This window comes from Ascaphus truei, chromosome 4, assembly GCF_040206685.1.
Source record: "Ascaphus truei isolate aAscTru1 chromosome 4, aAscTru1.hap1, whole genome shotgun sequence".
Taxonomy (NCBI): Eukaryota; Metazoa; Chordata; class Amphibia; order Anura; family Ascaphidae; genus Ascaphus; species Ascaphus truei.
The window spans coordinates 402,124,685-402,146,172 of NC_134486.1; the positions used below are offsets into that span (position 1 = coordinate 402,124,685).

The following is a 21,488-nucleotide window of genomic DNA, read 5'->3' on the forward strand; positions in this document are numbered from 1 at the left end:
AAGTCGCCAGTATGTGGACCGCCCACTGTGCTATACTCTGTGCTATACATTATGCCAGTAATTTGTTTAGTGATTGAAATATTAAAGATGAATTAAAATCTATGTTCACATTGCTACACAACCTCTAGGGGTCAGCAGATTACTCCCCGGGAATTTTATTCTATATCTGGAATTGCCCAGACATTGATATCTTTTCCTACCTACTGGGATACATCCCTCACTGCCATTCAGCCTTTCAGCCAACACAGAGTCTAGAATGCATGCAATGGGGCCTTTATCCGGCCTCTGACAGGTATGCTTTTTCTCTACCCCCAGTTTATTTCCCCTGGTGGACCATCTCTGTACCACCTATTTACATACTGAGGTTTGAGCGGTTACCTCCCTCCTCTTCTGTGCAACCTAATATTGGCGCCTGAGAGAGAAAGGGCCACATTTACAAAGCGGTACCATACCATAACAGTACGGCAGACACATCCTGGCGCTGGAAGACACCTTGCGGCCCATTACCCGTTCACACCTCGTTGTACTTAAAGGCCAAAAGTTACTTTCCCCAAGGTCGTGAGGAGAGCGGACACTGGAAAACCCAACTGGGTTCTTCGGCTTTAAAAAGGCAGAGAAATTACCACAAAGCTATTCCTCCAGCACCATTTGTTTATCCCACCCGGTCCTTTAGCCACAACACTCCTAAGATAACTTCAGGTTTAGAGACTTTGTTTTTACCTACAGGATACAAGTGTGAACAGTACATAAGGGAGACCAGTTGCTGTCTGGATACTTACACGCAGATGTTCCCAGTAAAATTAATGTGTGGGCACCTGTGAGGTTTGCACATTACTGCCACCACGGCAATCTGAAAAACAATACACAAGTGTGTTAAAAATAAATAAAGTGTGGTGTATTAGATACTTTTACTGCATTTTTGTTATTTCTCCCGCTTTCCCCCATCCTTTTTAATTAATTATGCTTCCGCGAGTTGCTATAGCAACCATTTAAAGGACAGAACTTCCCCTCTTGAATTCGGCGGCCGTGGTGTGGACCTGCGGAGCAGAATCTTTGCTGATCAGTCTCGGGAGAACAGACTTCAGTTCCTGTAGTCCGGCAGGCGGAGGCACAGGACTGCTAAAAAGAGATATGTGGGGTATGAACCCCAGAAGCCTGTTCCTGTGTCCCCACTACCATCGGCGGACGACTCAGCCCTCCTGTTGCCAGCAGGTATATGCACTATACACCCCGTAATGGCCCCTATCTGCGATTGGGTGGGGGAAACACCGTTACACAAGGATAGTAACAAAAGTAATCACAAACTTATAGAGACACAAAAATAAAAAGGAAAAAGCGCACAAATCCTAGCGCATAAACATAAAAAAAAAAAATAGGAAAATGTATTCAAAAAAGGGGGAGACTAAGGCTCACTTACAAGAAGAACAATAAAAACAAGCATAGAATTAGACACCCGGTTACCGGCTACCGGCTGGAGACTCAGCAGCCCACAAGAGAAGGATCTCAATCGATGCAGATCTGCAGCAACAATAGGAATCCCACAGACCTCAACTAGAGTGTGGCGTCATCCAATTTAAGTGAAAAATGTCCTCGGAAATATCTCCGTATGATCGCAAACAAGCCAGCAGAGTATTGGCATCCGCTTTAAAAGGGAATCCCAGTAATAGCCGGAGATCAGCTGCTAGCTGTGGGAGTCTCGTGCACCGCCCCTGTGCCCCCACCCCCTGCCTACTTCCCCCTGGTGCTCACAGCCCCTGTACCTTTCTTTCCGGCGTGCGGGGGTCATTTGACGCCGCGTTGCCATGGCGCAAGTCACCGAAGACCCTGCTGGCAGCAGGTAAGTAAGTTACAGAGGCCTCACGCCTCCCCCGGCTTTCAATTTAAATGCCGTGGGGAAGAGTGCGGGGCCTCTGCAACCGCCCGCACCACCCCCCCCCCCCCAGCAAAATCTCCCGCGCACCCCCCAGTTTGAGCACTGCTGCCCTACGCTAGCAATTTCATTTGCATCTATTACAGATTTAGCAAAGGTTATTGCAACCGATCATAATGCAGAATACTGCGTTATAACGCAGAACATTACAGATTTTCCATAGGACCCAATGGCAGTGATAATGCAGAATTTCCCACTATAACTCGCCAGGAGGTGCAATAACCTTGGCTGTACCGAGCCTATCTCAGGGGCAAGGGAGCTCCGATTCAGAAACATGGACCCCGCGCACCAGCCCTTAACAGCGGAGTTACACTTACTCGGCACAATTATTTCGTTGTTTTTGGGCAAATTGGCTATGCTTTCCCTTTCCAGCCTGATCCCACACTTATTTGTGAAACCATCCAGTAACATTACACCAGTGTTTTTCAACCAGGGTTCCTAGGAATCCGTGGGTTCCCTGGGCAACGCCCTAAAGGATTCCCTGTAATTTTCAGGTCATTTGAAAATTGTACCAAATACAGAAGAATTTACAATGCATCTGATCTCAGACGCGCTATTAGAGAGGGTTGGGGTTCCTTACAATGCATCTGATCTCAGACGCGCTATTAGAGAGGGTTGAAGTTCACATAGGGTTCCTTAACCAAAAAAAAAGGGTTGGAAATCACTGCATTACACTTTTCAGACATACCAATGTATATATCCGTAGAAAGAAAACTTAAAAATATTGGATACTATTGTGAGTTTCTAGGAAACATTATAACACAGATGTAAATTTGAAATTGCTGCTGTCTTTCTTCCGTTGTTACTTCTGAGCACTAAATGGTCTCGAAATAAAATATCTATATACTTTGTACATTCCGCGATTGGCATTTAAAATGAAAAAAAATCAACACTTTGTGACCGTATGCGAGTTAGATAAATAGAAATAAATGTACTATATGATGTAGACAGAGCTACAGAATGTGTGTACACACACACACACACACACACACACACACACACACACACACACACACACACTCCTAAAATTATTTTGTAAAAGGTAATTTAAAAAATATAAGCACGTGATTTATTGTAAGCATTGCAAAAAGATATTGCATGTATGGGTATAGAAGGCCGGCGAGGAGCAGACAACCCAAGGGAAAAGATGTTATTCATATATTTAAATGGACATATTTCACTTAATTAAAGTCCGGAGTGCTTCACTGTAATCATGTACAGTACTCTATATCTTCATGGGAAGCTCTGTGAGACACGTAGCATTAACATGCTACCAGGAGAATATATCGCTACCTAGTGGATGGTTCAGAGCAGTGCAACTCAAATACCAAGTTTGTAGTCTCGGCTGGGGTGACCCATTGTCTTTTTTCTATCTAGTCGCAGCTCTTGTGAATGGATTGAGTCTAAAGGAGGAGCAATAGGGTGTTTGCTTCCATACAGTGCAGTGGAGTAGAGCTGTCAACACCATACGCTGGGCTCCAGCTGATCAAAACCCGTTTGCCTGGTCATCGGCAACCAGCAGGAGGAGGAGAGCTAACAGACGAAGCCCAGAGACTACCGGGAAGGGTCTGTGCGTCACAGCCGGAAGTGACATCAGACCCGGACACCCGGAGGGCTGTCTGCTATCGTGCGCCCTAGCGCTTCTGAGCAGCTTGCTACGGAGCAGATTTCGGGGCTAAGGAATACTACTGGACCCCAACGGACCAAAGTGGATCAAGGGTGAGCATATTGAGCATTGTCTCAACCCTGGGGTACCCTCGGCTTTCTACCTAAAACCTGCCCGGGCAGTGCACAGATTGCAAGACTTAGACTAACTATCGGGCGACTCCCGTTTTTAACTCCTTGAAGACCAACCAAGTGCAATTGCACAAACAGCTTCATCTGCACAGTTTTTAACATTACTATTAATGTATTGATTTTCATGTTGTTGTTGTCCTAGAGGGTTATCCCTGGGACAAGATATAATAAAGATATAGAGTTTGACACCAACCCTGTATTGACTGCGCTTCTATCTTACTTTTTCTTTGTTGCCACGCATTTATCAGGGACTAGGGGTTCCCTGTTTTAAGAAGCTGCATCATTCATTGGGTTGTGTCTGTCTCACTCATATATATATTCTTTTTAGCAATACCCTATACGCACCGGACTGGTTCATGTCACAAGTTTTTTGTTTTTATAATATTTTTTTTTTATATATATATATATATATATATATATACACATTTTATTGTTAATCCTGCTCATTGCCCATATTCATAGTAACATCCCATTTGGCGCATTTTTTTGTTTTTTCTTGTATGTTCTGAAGTGGTGATGCAGATTATTGAACCTGGAGCACTCATCCATCTCTGTGATATCAGAGGGAAGGCGCATATCTGTTTATCTTGGGAATTATTCCCTCTACGCCCTTTGAACACCTCTATCCTGTGAGTAGGCTGGACATAGAGCCAAGACCACTATCTATTAACTCCCAGTGTGTTCCTACATCTACACTTATATTGCCTGTGTCGTTTTTCTTCTCTCCTATATGCTCCCCCTGGATTTCTTGAGGATTATTGAACCAACATGAGAGATTACTTCATGTTTTACAGTTTCTGTCAAGACAAAAAAAAAATTTTTTTGTTTTAAGTGAATCAAATTGCATAAACCATTGGGAATTCATCAAGCTGTGATGCAGGGTATCAAACCCCAATCCAGCGAGTTAAATGGCAGGTACGGACGGGTCAGGGTGCCACACCCCCGTATCTCTACTTGATTAATCCTGGCCTCAGGCCTTTAATCCAATATGCGGTGCAGCAGCTTGCCTGTGCTGGGAAAAATATCAGACCCAGACATTCGAAGAGACCTCTTCTCCAGAAATGGGAAGCAACGTCACAGCATAGAGAAGCGGCTTTAGTTTATATTTACTTTACAAATTACTTCACTTTGGATTATTTAAAAAAAAAAAAATGCTTTATTAAAATTGCATTTGCAAGTTAAGAAATTATATGTAAAACACGTGGATACATTTTTGTAATCTGGGGTTGGCGATACCTTAATACTACTACTACTACTACTTGTGTAAAATACTATTACAGTCCTTTACATTGTATGAACGTAGAGCCTTACACTGTTTATTTTAAGGTGCAGGGATGGGTATTTGGCTGTGCATTCATTGATTCATATACAGTCCAAATGACTAAAACGTGATAGACGCAGTTTTACCAATATACGTTACCGAGCCGATAACTAACCCATTGTGACTGGCACTCATCTGGTTGTCTCTTTGTTGTTAAACATTCATTTATTAATGCCAGCAGTTTACATGTTATGAAACATACGGCTAATAAGACAACAGCACAGCGCCATTTCAGGGCCCCCTGATCCTACAGTACATTCCGGAGCACGAGAACTTCCAAAAACACGAGTGTGATCAGGACTACTGCGTTCTTGTTGCATTTCTTCTAACGCAAATGGATGATTATAAATCGCAATGCTTCTTGTTATATACAACTACTGGTATAAGCAGCACTGAAAATAGCATTGTAAGCTCTCAGGAGCAGGGCCGCATTACCTTCTGTATCGGTCTGTGCACGTTTGTCCTTATTTGTATGTAACTCTGTTTATGAAGGGATCACATCTCTGTGTGTCCCCCCTGCCCCCCATTGTACCGTACTGCGGAATACGTTGGCGTGTCACATAAAAACTATAATATAAGTAAAACTGGAAGAAATAGACACTGCCACAAAAGAGCAAATATCTTCTCTCTAATGCTTGGTATCTGAAGAGCAGGAAAGTGACTTGCACAAGGTAACACAGAAAATGGAATTCTAGCCTCAGTTACTCGCATCAACCAACTTCTGTATACACAGCCTTACTGCTAATTCTGTACTACTCGGCAGCACAATAAACACACTTTAGGTCAGGGGTGCTCAACTGTCCTCAAGTCCCCCCCAACAGGTCAGGTTTTCAGGGTATCCCAGTTCAGCACAGGTGTCTCAGAGGCTCAGTCTTCGACATGTGTGCTAAAGCTGGAATATCCTCAAAACCTGACCTGTTGAGGGAGGGGGAAGGCCTTGAGGACGGGAGTTGAGCACCCCCCTGCTTTAGATAACCGGTGCAGCTTACCCCACTGGCGGTCCGGATGGGTTTAGCCTTTAACTTGGGTACAAGTACTTTGCGATGCTGTGGGGGGACAGCGGCAATGATATCGACCAGGCGAGGCTGCGCAGCGAGTCCGTACTTGGCAGAGGTTTTGGTTTTCAACCTGCAGAGAGAATACTTTGCGTCAGCACGTGATACACAGAGCTGACCCAGGACCGGAGAGAGAAGGGGAGACGTTATAACCATCCCTCGCTTGCCGAACTCCACACTGTCCGCCCGGGAGTAGCTGCAGGGGTATAAACATAGGGATATCCCTGTTCAGACTCTAGCTGTTCCAAACCAAAATATAGTTATAAATCAGGTATAGAATAAATGAATACAAAAATAAATGAGTAAAGAAATTAAAAAAATATTAAAAAAAGAGACCCCCCGCCCCCTTATAATACGGATGTCTTATTGTAATATAAATGTATTTTTATTTTACGGTCTGTCCCCCTGTTCATGTTTAATAGGCGGCAATGGTATGGCTCGGTCGCTTGGAGCACAAAGATCGCTCCTACTGTATGTATCACCTGATTAGTGGAAACATGGAATGTTGAATACAGATGTGTAGAGTTGATCCTGCACAACCGCGTCTAATGCCTACTATAAGGTTTTCACTTAACATATGCTGTAAAACTCAATCAAAATTATTTTAAACAAAAAAATAAACAAATAAAGAGTCCCATGTCGCAAAAGAAAACTACAGACACTTAGAAATTGTTCTTTTGATTCAATGAATAGCAGAGACCCTCAAGTATATAAAACAAAATATATGAAAAAAAGACACAAAAGGCAAACGCCATGGGTAGAAAATGGAAGAGGTATGAAAATGTCACAATCTTCAAGGTCATTCTTTCTGGCTGGGGCAGGACCAGCCTGGAACAGGCCAACGCCCTCTTGTTACAGAATGCATCTATCGAACGGTGGTATCTCGGGGTGGAAGAGAGTTGAAGTGCTACACTAGGAGACTGGTGTGGTGAAATAAACTCCATTGAAAGGGAGAAATATGGGGCAGTGGAGGTGATTGCAACTTAAAAACACAGTTAGCTCCACTTCCTTTATAAATAAATTATTCAGCGGTTATATCGCTCGAGTCACACTACATTGTATTACACGAGCATAAGCCCACAACCAAATCTGTTCTAAATGTAAGGCAACGACAATCCGCTTCCTACAATCAGATTATTTTCGGTGGTGTAATCATTTGGAAAAGCAGTGTTTCGCACCGATTTGCTGCAAAAAGCCGCAGAATGCAGGAGAGAGTGACCCGGTAGTAAAATGTTGTTGGGTTTTGAGGACCACCTCTGAAGAATTCATGAAACACAGGTATTTCAGGGACCAATGGCTGGTGTAAAAATAGAGGACAAGGCATTCTGCAACGTCATTAAAAAAATTAAACAAATAAAAGTTTTTCAGCAAAGTCCTTCCTAGTCCACAAAATCCCATTACAGTATGTAGCATTTTGTTACATGCAGATAGCTTCCACCATCATGGATTCAATACTTCATGGAGTCAGATGGGGAGGGTTAAGCGTATCTTCAGCAATGACAACGAACTCCCACAAAGAAGCAGGATGAAGGGAAATACATTTTAATAAAAATCCTATACCCCCCCCCCAAAAAAAACAATACATCAACAAACCAAATAAAACTTTAACATGCTACATGCAGAATATTACAGAACAGAAACATCAATTCCTAATGCTCTACCCGAGATGTAAATAAACCCTGAGCATTTTGCTTTTGCACATAGTACACGAGCGTTCTAGGACGTTTCTGCGTGGCTGTTTGGTCGCGACCAAAACGCCGTTGGCATTGTGCCTCCAGGACACTTTGCTGCAGGGACATGTCGCTGCAGGACACTTTGCCACGATCTCCATTCCTGCGCCCGATAGCCATCCACCAAGCCAGGTCTGTCGTGCATCACCGCCTGCTCCGACAATTGCATGTTTAAAATGTCCCATGCGCGACCGCTACACTCACAGGCCACTCCATCGCACCATCTTTAAATGTCCCGCGGGATATTTAAAGATGGCGCGTCAGAGCGGCCAGTCTAGGGAGTGTAGCAGTTCGGTACGGGACATTTAAACATGCAGTTGCTGGAGTGGCAGACCTGGCTTGGCTTGTTGGGTCAGGTGCACGGCAGACTGGACAGCACGGAGAAGTGTCCCGCGGCGAGCTACCCGGCAGCGAAGTGTCCCGGCAGAGGAGCACAAGTGGCGTTTTTATTGCGGCCAAACATTCCACACGAGTGGCTCCTCTCTTCTTCCCCTTCCTCCAAGTTAACGGGATCCTGAGTAGGGTTGAAACAATATACAAGTACTGGTGAGCTTCCACCACATGCTGATCAGTGGTTTAAAACACAGCTGTCTGTAATTACTTTTAAATGGTTTCAAAGACCCCCCTCTAAAGTCTTCATGGAAAAAAGGTGTTTCAGGGACTACAGTTTAAGAATAATTGTTGTAGGGTGAATTTTGAAGAATTAAAAAAAAAAAAAAAAGGAATTACGATCTTAAATTGTGTTCATGATTTGTTTTTGTTTTTTTGTTTTAACGTATTCTGCCTTCCTGGATTCATGAAGTTCTTGCTATACATCACTAAATAAAACTTCCCTCCCACAATATAGTTTTTTGCAGAAGGTACATTTCTGTGTGATGTTCATTAAAACATGTATTTCTCATTATCAAAACATGCTCTCAGTACTCACCTGAACTCCTATGTTAGACCATTACGTTAGAACCTGGTTAACCTTTATCGTCCGTAAACAAGGGTTGTTAATGGTTCCCAAAGAAGGAACAAAAAGCTCAGAGTCCCTCGATGGGCCTTATTCTATATTGTCTAAAGCAGCTTCTTGGCACGTTGTCAGATGGAAATCCCAATTGAAATTTTTGGCGGACCACTGCCGGTTCAGACTACATAGAATGAGCCTATATGTAATAGGCTTGTGTCTACACATAATTCTGACCATCTACAGTTCAGCCCCTATCCAGAAACTGCTTTAGGCATGACAAAAACTGATCAACACTTACTTGTTCAGATTGACATCCTTCCCCTGCTCATGGGCTTCCAGAAGCTGTTTAATAACATCAGAGATCGTCATCATCATAAGCTCAGCATGGCTGAGGTCTCCTGTAAAAGAGCAGAAGAAAAAAAGACCGTGTCAGATAACACAAAGCTCCTTATGTCCTCAATGCCCACAAAGCTGTGTAAGGCATAACAAGTGCGATCAGACAGCCATCTCGGCAGTCTGGAAAGCTCATTGATGTTAGTACATAACAGGGTATCAGCACCTATTCAGAATAATCCTTTAAAAAAAGTGCAGTGATGCCTTGGACCCAACAGTGTAATCAAGGAAAAATGAAAGCAGTTACAAATTGGCTTTTAACTAACTGGCAGTTAGTAAGATTATTAATCAGCAGGGTTCATTTGGACTAAACGCACCCCATCCATCAGGATATTGGGGCACTATATTGGCAGTGTCATAAGGAGATCCTTTCATGCACAAAAAAACTTTTCTGAATTTTTTTTGACTGGGTAACGAAGGTCATGGATAAGGGTGAAGCAGTTGATTTATTTATTTATAAAATGTTTTACCAGGAATTAGTACATTGAGAGTTGCCTCTCGGTTTCAAGTATGTCCTGGGCATAGAGTTAAGATGACAAATAACACATAGTTACAAAATACAGTTACATAAGTGAGCAGGTTATACATTATATACAAGACATTGCATGCACAGTTAAAGATAATATATGTTATAGGCGTATGTAACAGTTATAGACCAGATTAAGATGTGAGACAGCTTTAGTTTTGAAATAACTTAGGCTGGTGGCGGCTGAGAGAGTCTCTGGTAAATTGTTCCATTTTTGGGGTGCACGGTAGATATACCTTACCTAGATTTTAGTAAGTCCTTTGATACTGTCCCACATAAAATATTGATACCCAAGTTGCAATGCTTGGTATTGGATTCTAAGATGGTAGAGTGGTGAGAAATTGGTTAAAGAAGGGGTGTGCAAACTGGGGGGGAGATCAGGGGTGCAGGGTTACAGAGGCCCAGCTCTCTTCCCAAGGCCTTTAAATTAAATGCCGAGGGAGCGTGTGCGAAGGCTCCAACTTCCCTTACCTGGTCTCCGGAGGCTTCAGGCGATGTGTCGCCATGGTAACGTGGCATCAAATGACGCCGCGGGGTCACATGACGTTGCCTTGTGACGTCAGAAGACGCCGGACACCAGATAAAAGGGGCGGGGAGAGCAGACTGAAAAGTTTGCGCACCCCTGGGTTAAAGGATAGATGTCAGAAAGTTGTGGTAAATGGGTTTGTTGCAAAGTACATGCAACCACACACGCTGGTTCTCTTGATAACTATATATAATTATTGAGCCTTAAAACAAAATAGCTTCTCATCAACAGACAAAAAGAAAATAGCCTCTTCAGCAGACAAAACAAAAAAAAAAAAACACATATGTACTTTGCAACACAGACCTTATAGCAGTAATCTCTTCAGTAATTTCAGTCCTGTCTCCTGACCAGCTAGCCTGCATGTGTGCACAGCCTGGGGGTTTTAAAACACCTTGATTATGCAGCTGGGGTCAGACTAATTAAGCAGCCCTTCCCAACTTAACCTCGTCACTGCTGCACTGCAAGCCTAAACATAGGTTTGCCAGGTATATGGCTGGTGACGTTCATTCACCCTGTCACAGGGTTATATTCAGAGGAAGGGGAAGGTGGCTAGTGGAGTAACTCAGGAATCTGCATCGAACCGGTGCTCTTGAATATCTTTAGAAATGAGATTACAAGTGGTATGGATGGGACAGTATGCCTTCTGCAGACGACAAAGATCTGCAACAGGGTTAACACTGCAGGGGGGTTAGGGGGAGTAAACAAAATGATTTGCGATTTAGGCACTGTAGATTATTCTGCTAATCAAGAGTGGGGCAACTACAATTTAATGCCTAGCAGTGAAAAATAATGCACTTGGGGGTCATCAAAATCAGTATTAATGGCACTATATTGTCAACTGCTATAGAGAAAACGGATCTGGGTGTCATATTTTCAGACGACAAAAGTAGGTGAGCAACGTAACAAAGCAATGCGGAAAGCCAGCAGGATGTTAGCTTATACAGGGAGAGGTATTGGCAGCAGAGAGAGATGGGAAGACCTCACTTAGGACGCGCTTATAGTGCCGGCGATGGCGACAGCGACGCCGCGTCAAAAGAAATGCATTGCCGCCGTTGCGTGTGCTTATAGTAAGCACGACGCGACGGCTTGATCACGATCTCAATTAGATTTTTCCAGCGACCGCAGCCGTCGCTGGCACAATAAGCGTAGCCTTAGAGTACCGTTGCCAATTCTGTAAACCAGGGGTGCGTAACCGGTTGGTCGTGACCAAATTTGTGGGGGACGCCGTGTCAAAGCTCGGATGACTTTGTAGATAACCAAATATGGACATATCCATATGCAGGAATCTACGACGTCATCCAGGCTGAGGGAGTTACAGAGGCTGCTACTGTAGTGGAAGTTTAACGCTGTGGGCGTCCAATTCAGAAGAAGGAACCCTGCAGAGTTACTCTTCTGTTTCCAGGGGATGGGGCGCGTGGAGGGAGAAATGGCTAAAAATAAAAGTTGTGCATCACTGCTGTAGGCCATAACCCCAGAAGGGCATAAATAATTAGAGATTACAGGGCTACTAAAATGGTGCGTGATCTACATCATAAAACTTACCAGGAAAGACTAAGGCCTCGGGCATGGTCAGCGCGCCGTGCTGAGGCGCGCTGCTGCTCGGCACTGAGCCCCTGCAGCCGCAATGAGAGCAGCTTTAGCAGGGGCTTCCGCACGCTTGCGGAAGCGTGTGTCTCACAGAGTCTTAAGATTTCCCTGCTTGCCGGAGCGCAGGGCCGGTCACGTGAGCGGTTCGCCCAATGAGGGCAAACCAGCTGCGTGACGTCACTGGCCCGCCCCCGTCCCGCCCCCTGACGGCGCGCTGTGTAAGGCCAGGGAAAGCACCGCTTTCCCTGAGCCTCAGCACTGTTAAAGGCACTATGTCCCAGGCCTAAGGCTGCACTTATAGTGCCGTCGCCAGCGACGTCACGCTGCGGTCACTGGAAAAATCAAATGGACTTTACTTCCAGCGATCTACTATAGCATTTGTTTTGCCGCAACGTCGCATTGCCATAAGCGCAGCCTAAAGGACCTCGATATGTGAAGCTTGGAGGCTAAAACAGAGAGAGGGGGTATAATAGAAAATTTCAAATACATAGTGTGTAAGGAAAGTACAGGAGGGAAGCATATTTCAGAGAAAGAAGAAGTGCTAGCCCAAGAGATCATGTTCTGAGGCTGGAGGGTGGCGGGCCAAGGGGAGATGTGAGGAACTCGTATATACTGGAATATATATGGCTACTCGCAGGAACGGTATACAAGACCTGTACACAAGTAGTTAGCTGTGTGTACACGCAGGTACGGTATATAGGATAATGTACATTGGTAGTTGCGTTTATGGTATATAATATATGAGGCATGGAAAAATCCTGCACCGGCTTCTTAAAACTGCTCTGTATATGTCGGCTGACAGAGCAGTCCCACGCTCCTCCCGGCTGCATCAGAGCACCAGGAAGAGTTAGGCTGCGTCCATAGAAGGACAGTCAGCGCTGAGCCGTGCGGACGCTCCGTAATGAGCCCTGTCATCCTCAATGAGGATGTCTTGAGAGGGGGCACCCGCGAGCGTCCGCAGGTCGTGCTGAGGCGCAGGGATTTTCAGCCGACAACAGAACCTGTTTCTGAGCGCGCTGTCGGCTGAAAACCTCCAGAGCGAAGCAGCGTCAACGTCCCTGCGCCGTAACGTCGGTGCTTCGCGGGTTATTGGCCCAGTGACGTCAGTGCCCCGCCTCCCCCACCTCGTCTGCTAGTTCATGCAATCGCTCCGGATTGCTCAGACAAGCCTCAGCGCAGAGGAGCGCGGCTCCCTCTATGGACGCAGTCATAGGCCTCGTCCATGGTAAGCGCTTGCTCGCTGAAGCGTGCTGACGCTCGCTCATGCTTGGCACTGAGCCCCAACAGCCGCAATTACAGCAGCTTTAGTAGGGACTCGCCTACGCAAGCGCGCGGAAGAGTAGGTTTTAGCAGATTTTTAAATTCACTCGCTTGCCGGAGCGCAGGGCCGGTCACGTGAGCGGTCCGCCCAATGAGGGCTAACTAGCTCCGTGACGTCACTGGCCCGTCCCCGGCCCACCCCCTGACGGCGCGCAGGGCAAGCAACCGCAAGGCCAGGGAACCCGCTTTCCCTGAGCCTCAGCACGCCAGCGGGGAGCCTGGCCGAGGCCTTACGGAGGAGGGGAGCGTCTAGCAGCTCTGAGAGAGACTGTGTATCCGCTGCAACAGAAAATGAAAATCGGCTTCTCTCCCTTGACAGGCAAGGACCACAAGATCACGACCCCTGTACCTCAATTCCTACCTCCTCCTGTGTAGAGGTGCAACCAGAGACAAATTTGGGGAAAATAAACCATGGTTACTGTAGCTTCAAACAATACATATTTAAGAAAGCAACCAAATAAACATCTTATCCTTTTGTAAGGGCTAACTCACTCTCCCAGTCCAAATCTGCAGGGCTGGGACGATAGGCTTCTTGCCAACCTCTGACCCCAAAGTCCAAAGAGGCACCTGTAAGCAGGGGGCTCTTTAAGCCAGTCTCTGGGTTGTGTCTGTTGGGGGCCACACTCTAGCAGGTTACAGGATATCTTGCTGGCAGCATAGCCTTTCTGTGCTCAAGACAACTGTTCCTGCGAGTCTCTTCTAGCAACGCAGTCCCTCTGTTCTCAAGAGATCCCCTGCAGATTAACCAGGTGGCTTTTCTACCTTTCTGATGAGAAGTGTGTGGAGAGATGGTGCTCAATATAAATGTAGATCATACAGTATATGATAAGAGAGATAAAGATGGTTAGCTGGAACACATCAAGGTATATAACAGTCCATAAGAGCATACATTCCAGGGGTAACCAAACCTAGCAGTATCCTCTTGATCACTGCATCCAATGGTCTGGATATACAAACCCCATACAAATGGGGTCAAGGGTAAACAGTGAGGGCCAAAACCCATTACCTGCCCATGGGTAGATCCTTTGTGGGTCCTGTGTTAGGTTCCAGGGCGTGCTGTCCTGTGAAGTAGATCAGCAAGTAGAGGTGGTGGAGTAAAGGAGCACAGCCAAAGCCCATCCATGCACAGAGAATAAATTCAGGGCAACTCCATATAAAAAGTATAAGGTGATCATGGAGTTGCCCTGAATTTATTCTCTGTGCATGGATGGACTTTGGCTGTGCTCCTTTACTCCGCCACCTCTACTTACCTTTCTGATGAGCCAGGTGGAGACTGGTTAATTGTCGGTACTGTAGCTGCAATTAACCAGCTCCCTACTGGATTCCACAGACCAATACAGGCTTTCTATTGAAGCCCTTTTAGACAGGGGTTCTGCCCCATCACACACACACACACACTGAATATAATATAAACACACACGTAGCTGCGTGTATAAACCCATATACAATATACACACATACAGTAAGTAAAGTATATAATGCACACATAGCTGCATGTATACACAGTACATACATGTGTATACACCGGTCACGGGAGACAGGGTTATTTACACCTTTTTACCAGGATAATTCATTGAGCAAAACAAGGTAATCAAAAAAATTATAATTTATTCTGCATAAATTCGCTTACACACAATGATACACAAAATACAGACAGATACACACTTACTTTGGGACTGGGGTAGAAAACTAGACTATCCTAGGTGCAGGGAACTCTAAATAAAAGTTTTACCCTGACCGGGACTTGGCCCGATATCTCCTGGAACCCAAATCGACTTAAAGTTCCATACGCCACCGCTATCTTCTCTTCTGAGAACTTGGACCGCAAGTTACTCAAAATCTCCTGGAACTAAAATTTGCACAAAATCCCACCCGCATCAACTACGATCGTTTATGAGAACTTGGGCGCAAAAGTCGGGACAGACTTCGGTGGGCTGACTTTTCAGGCTTGAAATCGAAGCCGGTTGCTCTGCTATTCGCGTAAAAGCAACTATTAAAAGCCTGCCCGCGCTATTACAACAGGGAACCCCGAATCTGATTGCCTCTCAGATTCTTATAGTATTCTGCGTTTCATTCAGCAATCAATCAATGCGTGGGAAAATCCCCAAGCCACCAATCAGAGCAAAGCCGGCTACAAAAGCCAGGTCAGCAGGAAATCTGAAATAGCCAAAGGACATGTGAAAGAATGCCACCTTTCTCCCTGGCTATCTCAATGCCACCCGCTGGGAAAGGCTCCACCAGGTCTGGCAGAGCAAGTGGCATCCCAGAGGACTGCCATTGATCTCTGGACCTGGTACTCCACCTTTCCCCTCTGACCAAATGCTATTCACACCTCCGAGCATCCTCCGACTGCTTTGAACTCCGATGTCCAGCAGACTTTACTGGCACCTATGGGTTAGCTCGGGCAGCCTGTTTGGACTTCGGTTCCGAATGTAAAAGCACATTACATTAAAGAATATTTTAATACATTAGGTTATGTTTTAATATACTTCTGAGTCTCTGGGTATGAGGGACAGGAGAAGAAAAATGTTGTCGTTTTATTTCTTAGTGCCTTATTCCCCACCCACTTTCCCTTGGACTCAATCTGGACTCTGAGTCCCCCTTCAACCTTATATACGGTTGGGGCACCCACAAACCCTACACTTGTTCTGGGTCACCTTGGCGCTAGCCTGGCGGAAGAAGAGGACCCGGTAGACACGTCGTGGGATTAGTGCAGTCCGACGGATAACCATCTTCAGGTTGCCCTGGTCTTGACCGGAGACCAGGAAAGATACCCAACGTGTACCAAAAGACACATAAGGGGGTCGCGCGACTCCTCACATTTGTGTGGGCCTGCTCTTGTGGACATCGGGCTACAGGTGCCCAGGGCACCCTCAGTACTTTGGCCACCCCAGGCTCCCAGTGGCGGAGTATCAGGCCTCCTGTACGCCAGACAGGTTTCCAGCACACGTAGTTCCCTTAGACACGGGGGAAGGTGGCAACACACAAAATACTTTTAATACAGCCAATATAACAGAATCGACATTGTTACTGAGCCCAAGAGCCAACTCTCTTGGACCCTTATACACGGATCAAGGATAACCAAAATGGGCTTGACCTTTATTTGAGAGCCTGGTTACCCCCTACCGTCACAACACCAATATACAGTATATAATGTACACACCAAAGTATATAATGTATACACCCATGTTTAGTATATGTAGCCTAGCTGATCTAGACTGCATCTCTGCCTCCTGTCATAAAAGCCCTGATAGACCTGCAGGCTGTGACAGGTTAATCCTAGGGTTTTTTGACCCCCCTCTCCCCCTTGCTGACTCTCTGAGTGACTGAAGTGGTGGTGACTCATTGTCTGTGTACAGCCAATAGTGGTACAGACATTGGGCCCTTCCCTTCCTTAGCTCAGAGGGGAAGTTCTAAATTGGAATTAGTCCAGCTCCCACCCTCCTAGGGGAGAGATGTGTGAGATCTACTCTGAAGACTGGAAAGGCTGCGAGTCTCCCCCATCCGGGATAAGCGTGTCTCCAGCCCCTAAGGGCCTATCTAGGCCGCATCATTATCAGAGGTCCCGCACCATCCAGAAGTCTGGGGACCCTTTCTATGCACCTGCACCACTGTAAATACCATCTGCAGTGACTGCTTAATAAAGCCCTTGGTTTTATATATCCCTGCCTGAGTCTGCAGTAATTGGCAGGGGTATGAGAGACTGCGCTTTAGTGGGACCTATCTCCAGGAATACTGGATCCTCACTGAAGCTGGAGGCGCTGACACCATGAACACCAGATGATGACGACATCAAAAGCCCCATCATGGATGGAGAGGCGGACGATGATAGGACTTGTCCCGCCCCCCCCAATTATTTTTTTCTTATATACAAGTATGTTTATGGTTTGTACAATTGCAGTGATGTAAATGAATATGTAAAGCTGTATTGCTATCTATCTGACACAAAAACTTCAATAAAATTTGAGTTATAAAAAAAAAAAACTGTCCTGGTCTCTTCAACATCGCAGACCAACTCAGCTCTCCTGACCCTCACAGATATGCCAGCACCACACCAAGTTAGTAGCAGAGTAACATCTCTAGAGGGTGGGGGAAACAGTGCTACATATATAATGTATAAACACACAGTTTGTAATATATACACACGTACCTGTGTGTAATACAACCATATAACATACACTCCTATGTAAAGTATATACAGGCATACCCCGCATTAACGTACGCAATGGGACCGGAGCATGTATGTAAAGCGAAAATGTACTTAAAGTGAAGCACTGCCTTTTCCCCACTAATCGATGCATGTACTGTACTGCAATCGTCATATACGTGCATAACTGGTGTAAATAACGCATGTGTAACAGGCTCTATAGTCTCCCCGCTTGCGCACAGCTTCGGTACAGGTGGGGAGCCGGTATTGCTGTTCAGAACGTGCTGACAGGCGCATGCGTGAGCTGCCGTTTGCCTATTGGGCGATATGTCCTTACTCGCGAGTGTACTTAAAGTGAGTGTCCTTAAACCGGGGTATGCCTGTAATATGTTCACACAAGTAACTGTGTATACACCCATGTACAGTATATAATGTAAACACAGGTAGCTGCATGTATACACCTATGTACAGAATACAGTATATAATAGTGTATACACCTACATACAGTATATACCTACATACAGAATATATATCAGGCCTCCCCCCTTGGTCCCCCTTACCTCCGTTTCGGCGGCAGGTTAGTCCGGCAGCGATATGGGGCATGCGGGGGCCAGCGGCAGCATGCGCGCGCATCGGGGAGTGAGTGGAAGGATCTGAGGCAATGTGGATGGTTCGGAGAGGTGAGCGAGTCGCCAGAGGCTCCCGGGGAAAGGGAGCCTCCATCTTGTTTCCTATTGCGCATGCACGGTGGCACTAAAGAGCGGTGGCCAGGCAGGGAAGGGCTCCAAAGAGAACTACAGACCCCAGGGTGCATAGGGGCAAGGCACCACATGTCGCGTTAGAGCCAATGGGGCGGCCCAAATCCCCTGCTTGTGAAAAGATACATTTGGCACGCTAGAGAAGCCACGCCAGTCGGGGCTGGGACAAGGAAGGTGTAGGTTGTGTGTGCAGGTGTCTGTGGCACCTGCACTAGGCCAGATACCCCCTGTTAGGCCCCGACTCCCCTTTCAGCTTGTGGTTGCTGCAGGGACAGGCCCAGTAGTTAGGGACACTGCCCTTGTAGCACCAGAGATAGGGACACAGACAGGACGCAGCTGCAGCTGGGACCGGACCACCACCTACAGCAAAGGACATTCTTCATGGTGACACCGTCCAGGCAGGACACCACCCAACGTAGAGGCGTAGCGGTTCCTCACTCCAGATCCGTGGATCCCATCGTTACCATCTGCGCGCCCGGGTGTGGGAGCACCCGGCAGGTACCCAACTCACCAGTTCACCAACTCAACACTTTAGTTGGGCAGCGTTGCCTCACACATTTGGGTGGGTTGGCTCTTTGGGGGACACTGGGACGGTTCGATGCCAGGAGCACCTCAGTATATTGGGGTAAACCCCACCGGGGTGTGGACACAGTGTTGGGGAGGCACGGTGAGGGGTTACAGTCTTGCGAAGCCTAGTGTTACGTTTGTGGCACTATTGTATGTGATGTACAATTATTCTTATGTCATTAGTAAAACTGTTCTAATTATACAATTGTGTATTGTTTATATGTGTCCTGTAACAGGGTTATTCCACACTATAGAATCCTGTACAGGTGGAGGCGCTACCGAGCATCACTCCGGTGCACCCCAGGTTCCCAGCAGCGGAGGCTCAGATCTCCTGGGCACGATCAGGTATTGCACCACACACACACACACACACACACACACACACACACACACACACACACACACACACACACACACACACACCTCCCAGGGGGTGGGGGAAAGTGTGCTACATATACACCTGTATACAGTATATACCTACACCTGTATACAGTATATACCTATGTACAGAATATAGTAGCTGTATAGTGTGTGTATATATACACACGTCTCTCACCTCCCTTCTTCTTCTGCTTCATGCTGCCGGTATCTCGTGCACCCCGGAAATCTCGAGCCGCTCAGTCCCAGCTGTAAAGTAGCCACGAGACCCCCACGTGAGTCTTGTCAGTGCCGGAGGATAGTGACGTCACCGAGTCAACATCCTTTCCTACGGATGCTCGAGAGAGACATAGAACAAAAAATGCGAACCTACGGAGCGCAAATAGGGCCAAATCCCTCTATATCTCGGGGGGTGGGGGCCGAAAGTGTTCTAGGGCCGCTCGGCAGAGAGCTCTAGAATGGCTTATATATGGCCGCGGCATGGTGTGAGAGGTTGAATGTTGTAGTGTAGGGCATATTGTGGGTTCACAGTCAGCAGTTGTGTTACCCACGGAGAAGTGTGTGTCTGTCTCATCCCATTAGGGAGAGGGGGAGTCTGAACCCAAAGCGCAGACTTCTATCATGACACTTGTATTGAAGTCTATAAACCGCACAGGGTACAAATCAGTGTGACCGACACATGTATGAAGCGTGAGTGGTGTGTTACAAAGGGAAAAAAGGCTTTCATATAAAGCGCATGTAAAGTGTTTAAGAGGATAATCCTATTAATATAGGAGTGTACATAAGAGGGTGACCCCACTAAAATAAGGATGGGAATTGTGGTAGAGCGTCCTGATCCCATTATTATGGGGGGAGGGATGATGTGAATAAGGGGGTGGTCCCATTAATATAAAGGGCATGTGAAGCGTTTAAGAGGATGATCCCATTAGGAGGGCATGTGAAGTGTTTAGGAAGGATAACACTTAATATGTAAGAGGATGATCCCACTAAAATAAGGGATGGGAATTGTGCAAGAGGGTGATGATCCCATTAAGATGTGAGGGGTAAACCAATTAACAAATAATATTACAATTAATATAAAGGGTATGTGTTTGAAAGGATGATACCATGAATAAGGGGGGTGGGGGTGAATGTAAAACTGTGGGATGATCCCACTGATACAAGCGGTGGTGATTGTGGAAGAGCATGACTCCGTTATTATGGGTGTGTGCGTGTGTAAATCAAGTATCAGCACTGGATGGCAGCAGAGTATCGTGTACAATAATTTCTTTTGAGATGCTCAGATTACCTTCAATCTACAGGCAATTGCCTACTAACACTACTAACTATACCTCTACTGCGGCCCTTCTATGCTTCAGATTTAGTTTAATGCTATTTGTCTATCTATTGGGATATATAGTGCTGATATTTCTAGTTTTAAGACTATTTTTACTTATACACCCCTCCCATGGAGCATATTTGGGGTATGTACACATGCTGACACTTTATCTACCACATAATTTATATAGCATCCTACAAATCACATCAATAGAGCAATATGTACTGAATAAACCCCTCCATAGTCCAGGGTTATGAGAAAGATTTTTTTTTAACTGCTTTAATTCATTCTTATGCCCAATTATTTTGTGTTTAATTCCAGAGTTTATCTCCAAAGCATAGGAACAGCAATGGGGGCGAAGTGTGCTCCCTCGTACACCAATTTTTTTATGGGTTGGTGAGAGAGAGTTTGTTTTTTAAAAAACTTCTTTTAATTAATCAGATTTTTTTGGGGAGGGGTACAGAAAGGAAGACGGGGAGGGTGGGTATGGGGACATTTAAAGACAATTATACATATCATAATAAAGATACAGAATGACAAAAATATTCAAAACAAAAGGGGTTAGGTACATTTCAGGAGAAACTTCATGTAAACATACTTAATTGAAAGGTTGGTACTTTACATCGTCATGATCACACTGTTTCTAAACACAGGTCAGCCACAGCCTGATATGTTTTTCTTGGGTGCATGGTTTGGTGAGCTATCTTTATTTAAACTGTGCCTCTATTTGTGGCACCTCTCTGGTGAGGGTTTTACGGATACCTATATTGTAAGCACTTGATGATTAGAGCTACGGGGATCATTTCTCACCATCCAAGGTCCCCAGACCGCCTCAAACTTAGCCACTTAATCATTAAGAATGGCTGTCAGTTTTTCTATCAGGAGGGTCCCCCATAGTCTTTTTTTTCTACCTCTAATATAGTGGGGCATTTTATTCGCCAAGAGGCTGCAATACATCATCTGGTTGCTGCTAGGATATGTTTAATTAGGGCTGGTTTTGGTGTACCTTCTTGAGGTTTATTTATTAAGGAGGGCTTTCCAAGGGTTTGGAACAATTCTTAGGCCCAACAAGTCATATATTTCGTCATAAGTCTTTTCCCAAAGGGATTCCACCCCGGGGCATCTCCACCATATGTGGTACATTGTATCCTCACCCTTGCAACCTCTAAAGCATAGTGGGGAA

General features: G+C 45.7%; 1 protein-coding gene across 2 annotated transcripts in view; it reads right to left on the reverse strand.

Moving 5' to 3' along the window:
* The window catches only part of ELP3 (elongator acetyltransferase complex subunit 3), a 188,122-nt gene extending 168,834 nt beyond the window's left edge, over window positions 1-19,288 (reverse strand). For both annotated transcript variants that reach the window (XM_075598659.1, XM_075598657.1), the window contains exons 1-4: window positions 19,166-19,288; window positions 9,084-9,183; window positions 6,038-6,176; window positions 780-850 (exon numbers count right to left, since the gene is read on the reverse strand). In XM_075598659.1, coding sequence (XP_075454774.1) covers window positions 780-850; window positions 6,038-6,176; window positions 9,084-9,183; window positions 19,166-19,187 — 332 coding nt within the window. In that variant the 5' untranslated portion in view covers window positions 19,188-19,288. The remainder of the gene's footprint in view (window positions 1-779; window positions 851-6,037; window positions 6,177-9,083; window positions 9,184-19,165) is intronic.
* Between the last annotated feature and the right edge of the window lie 2,200 nt (window positions 19,289-21,488).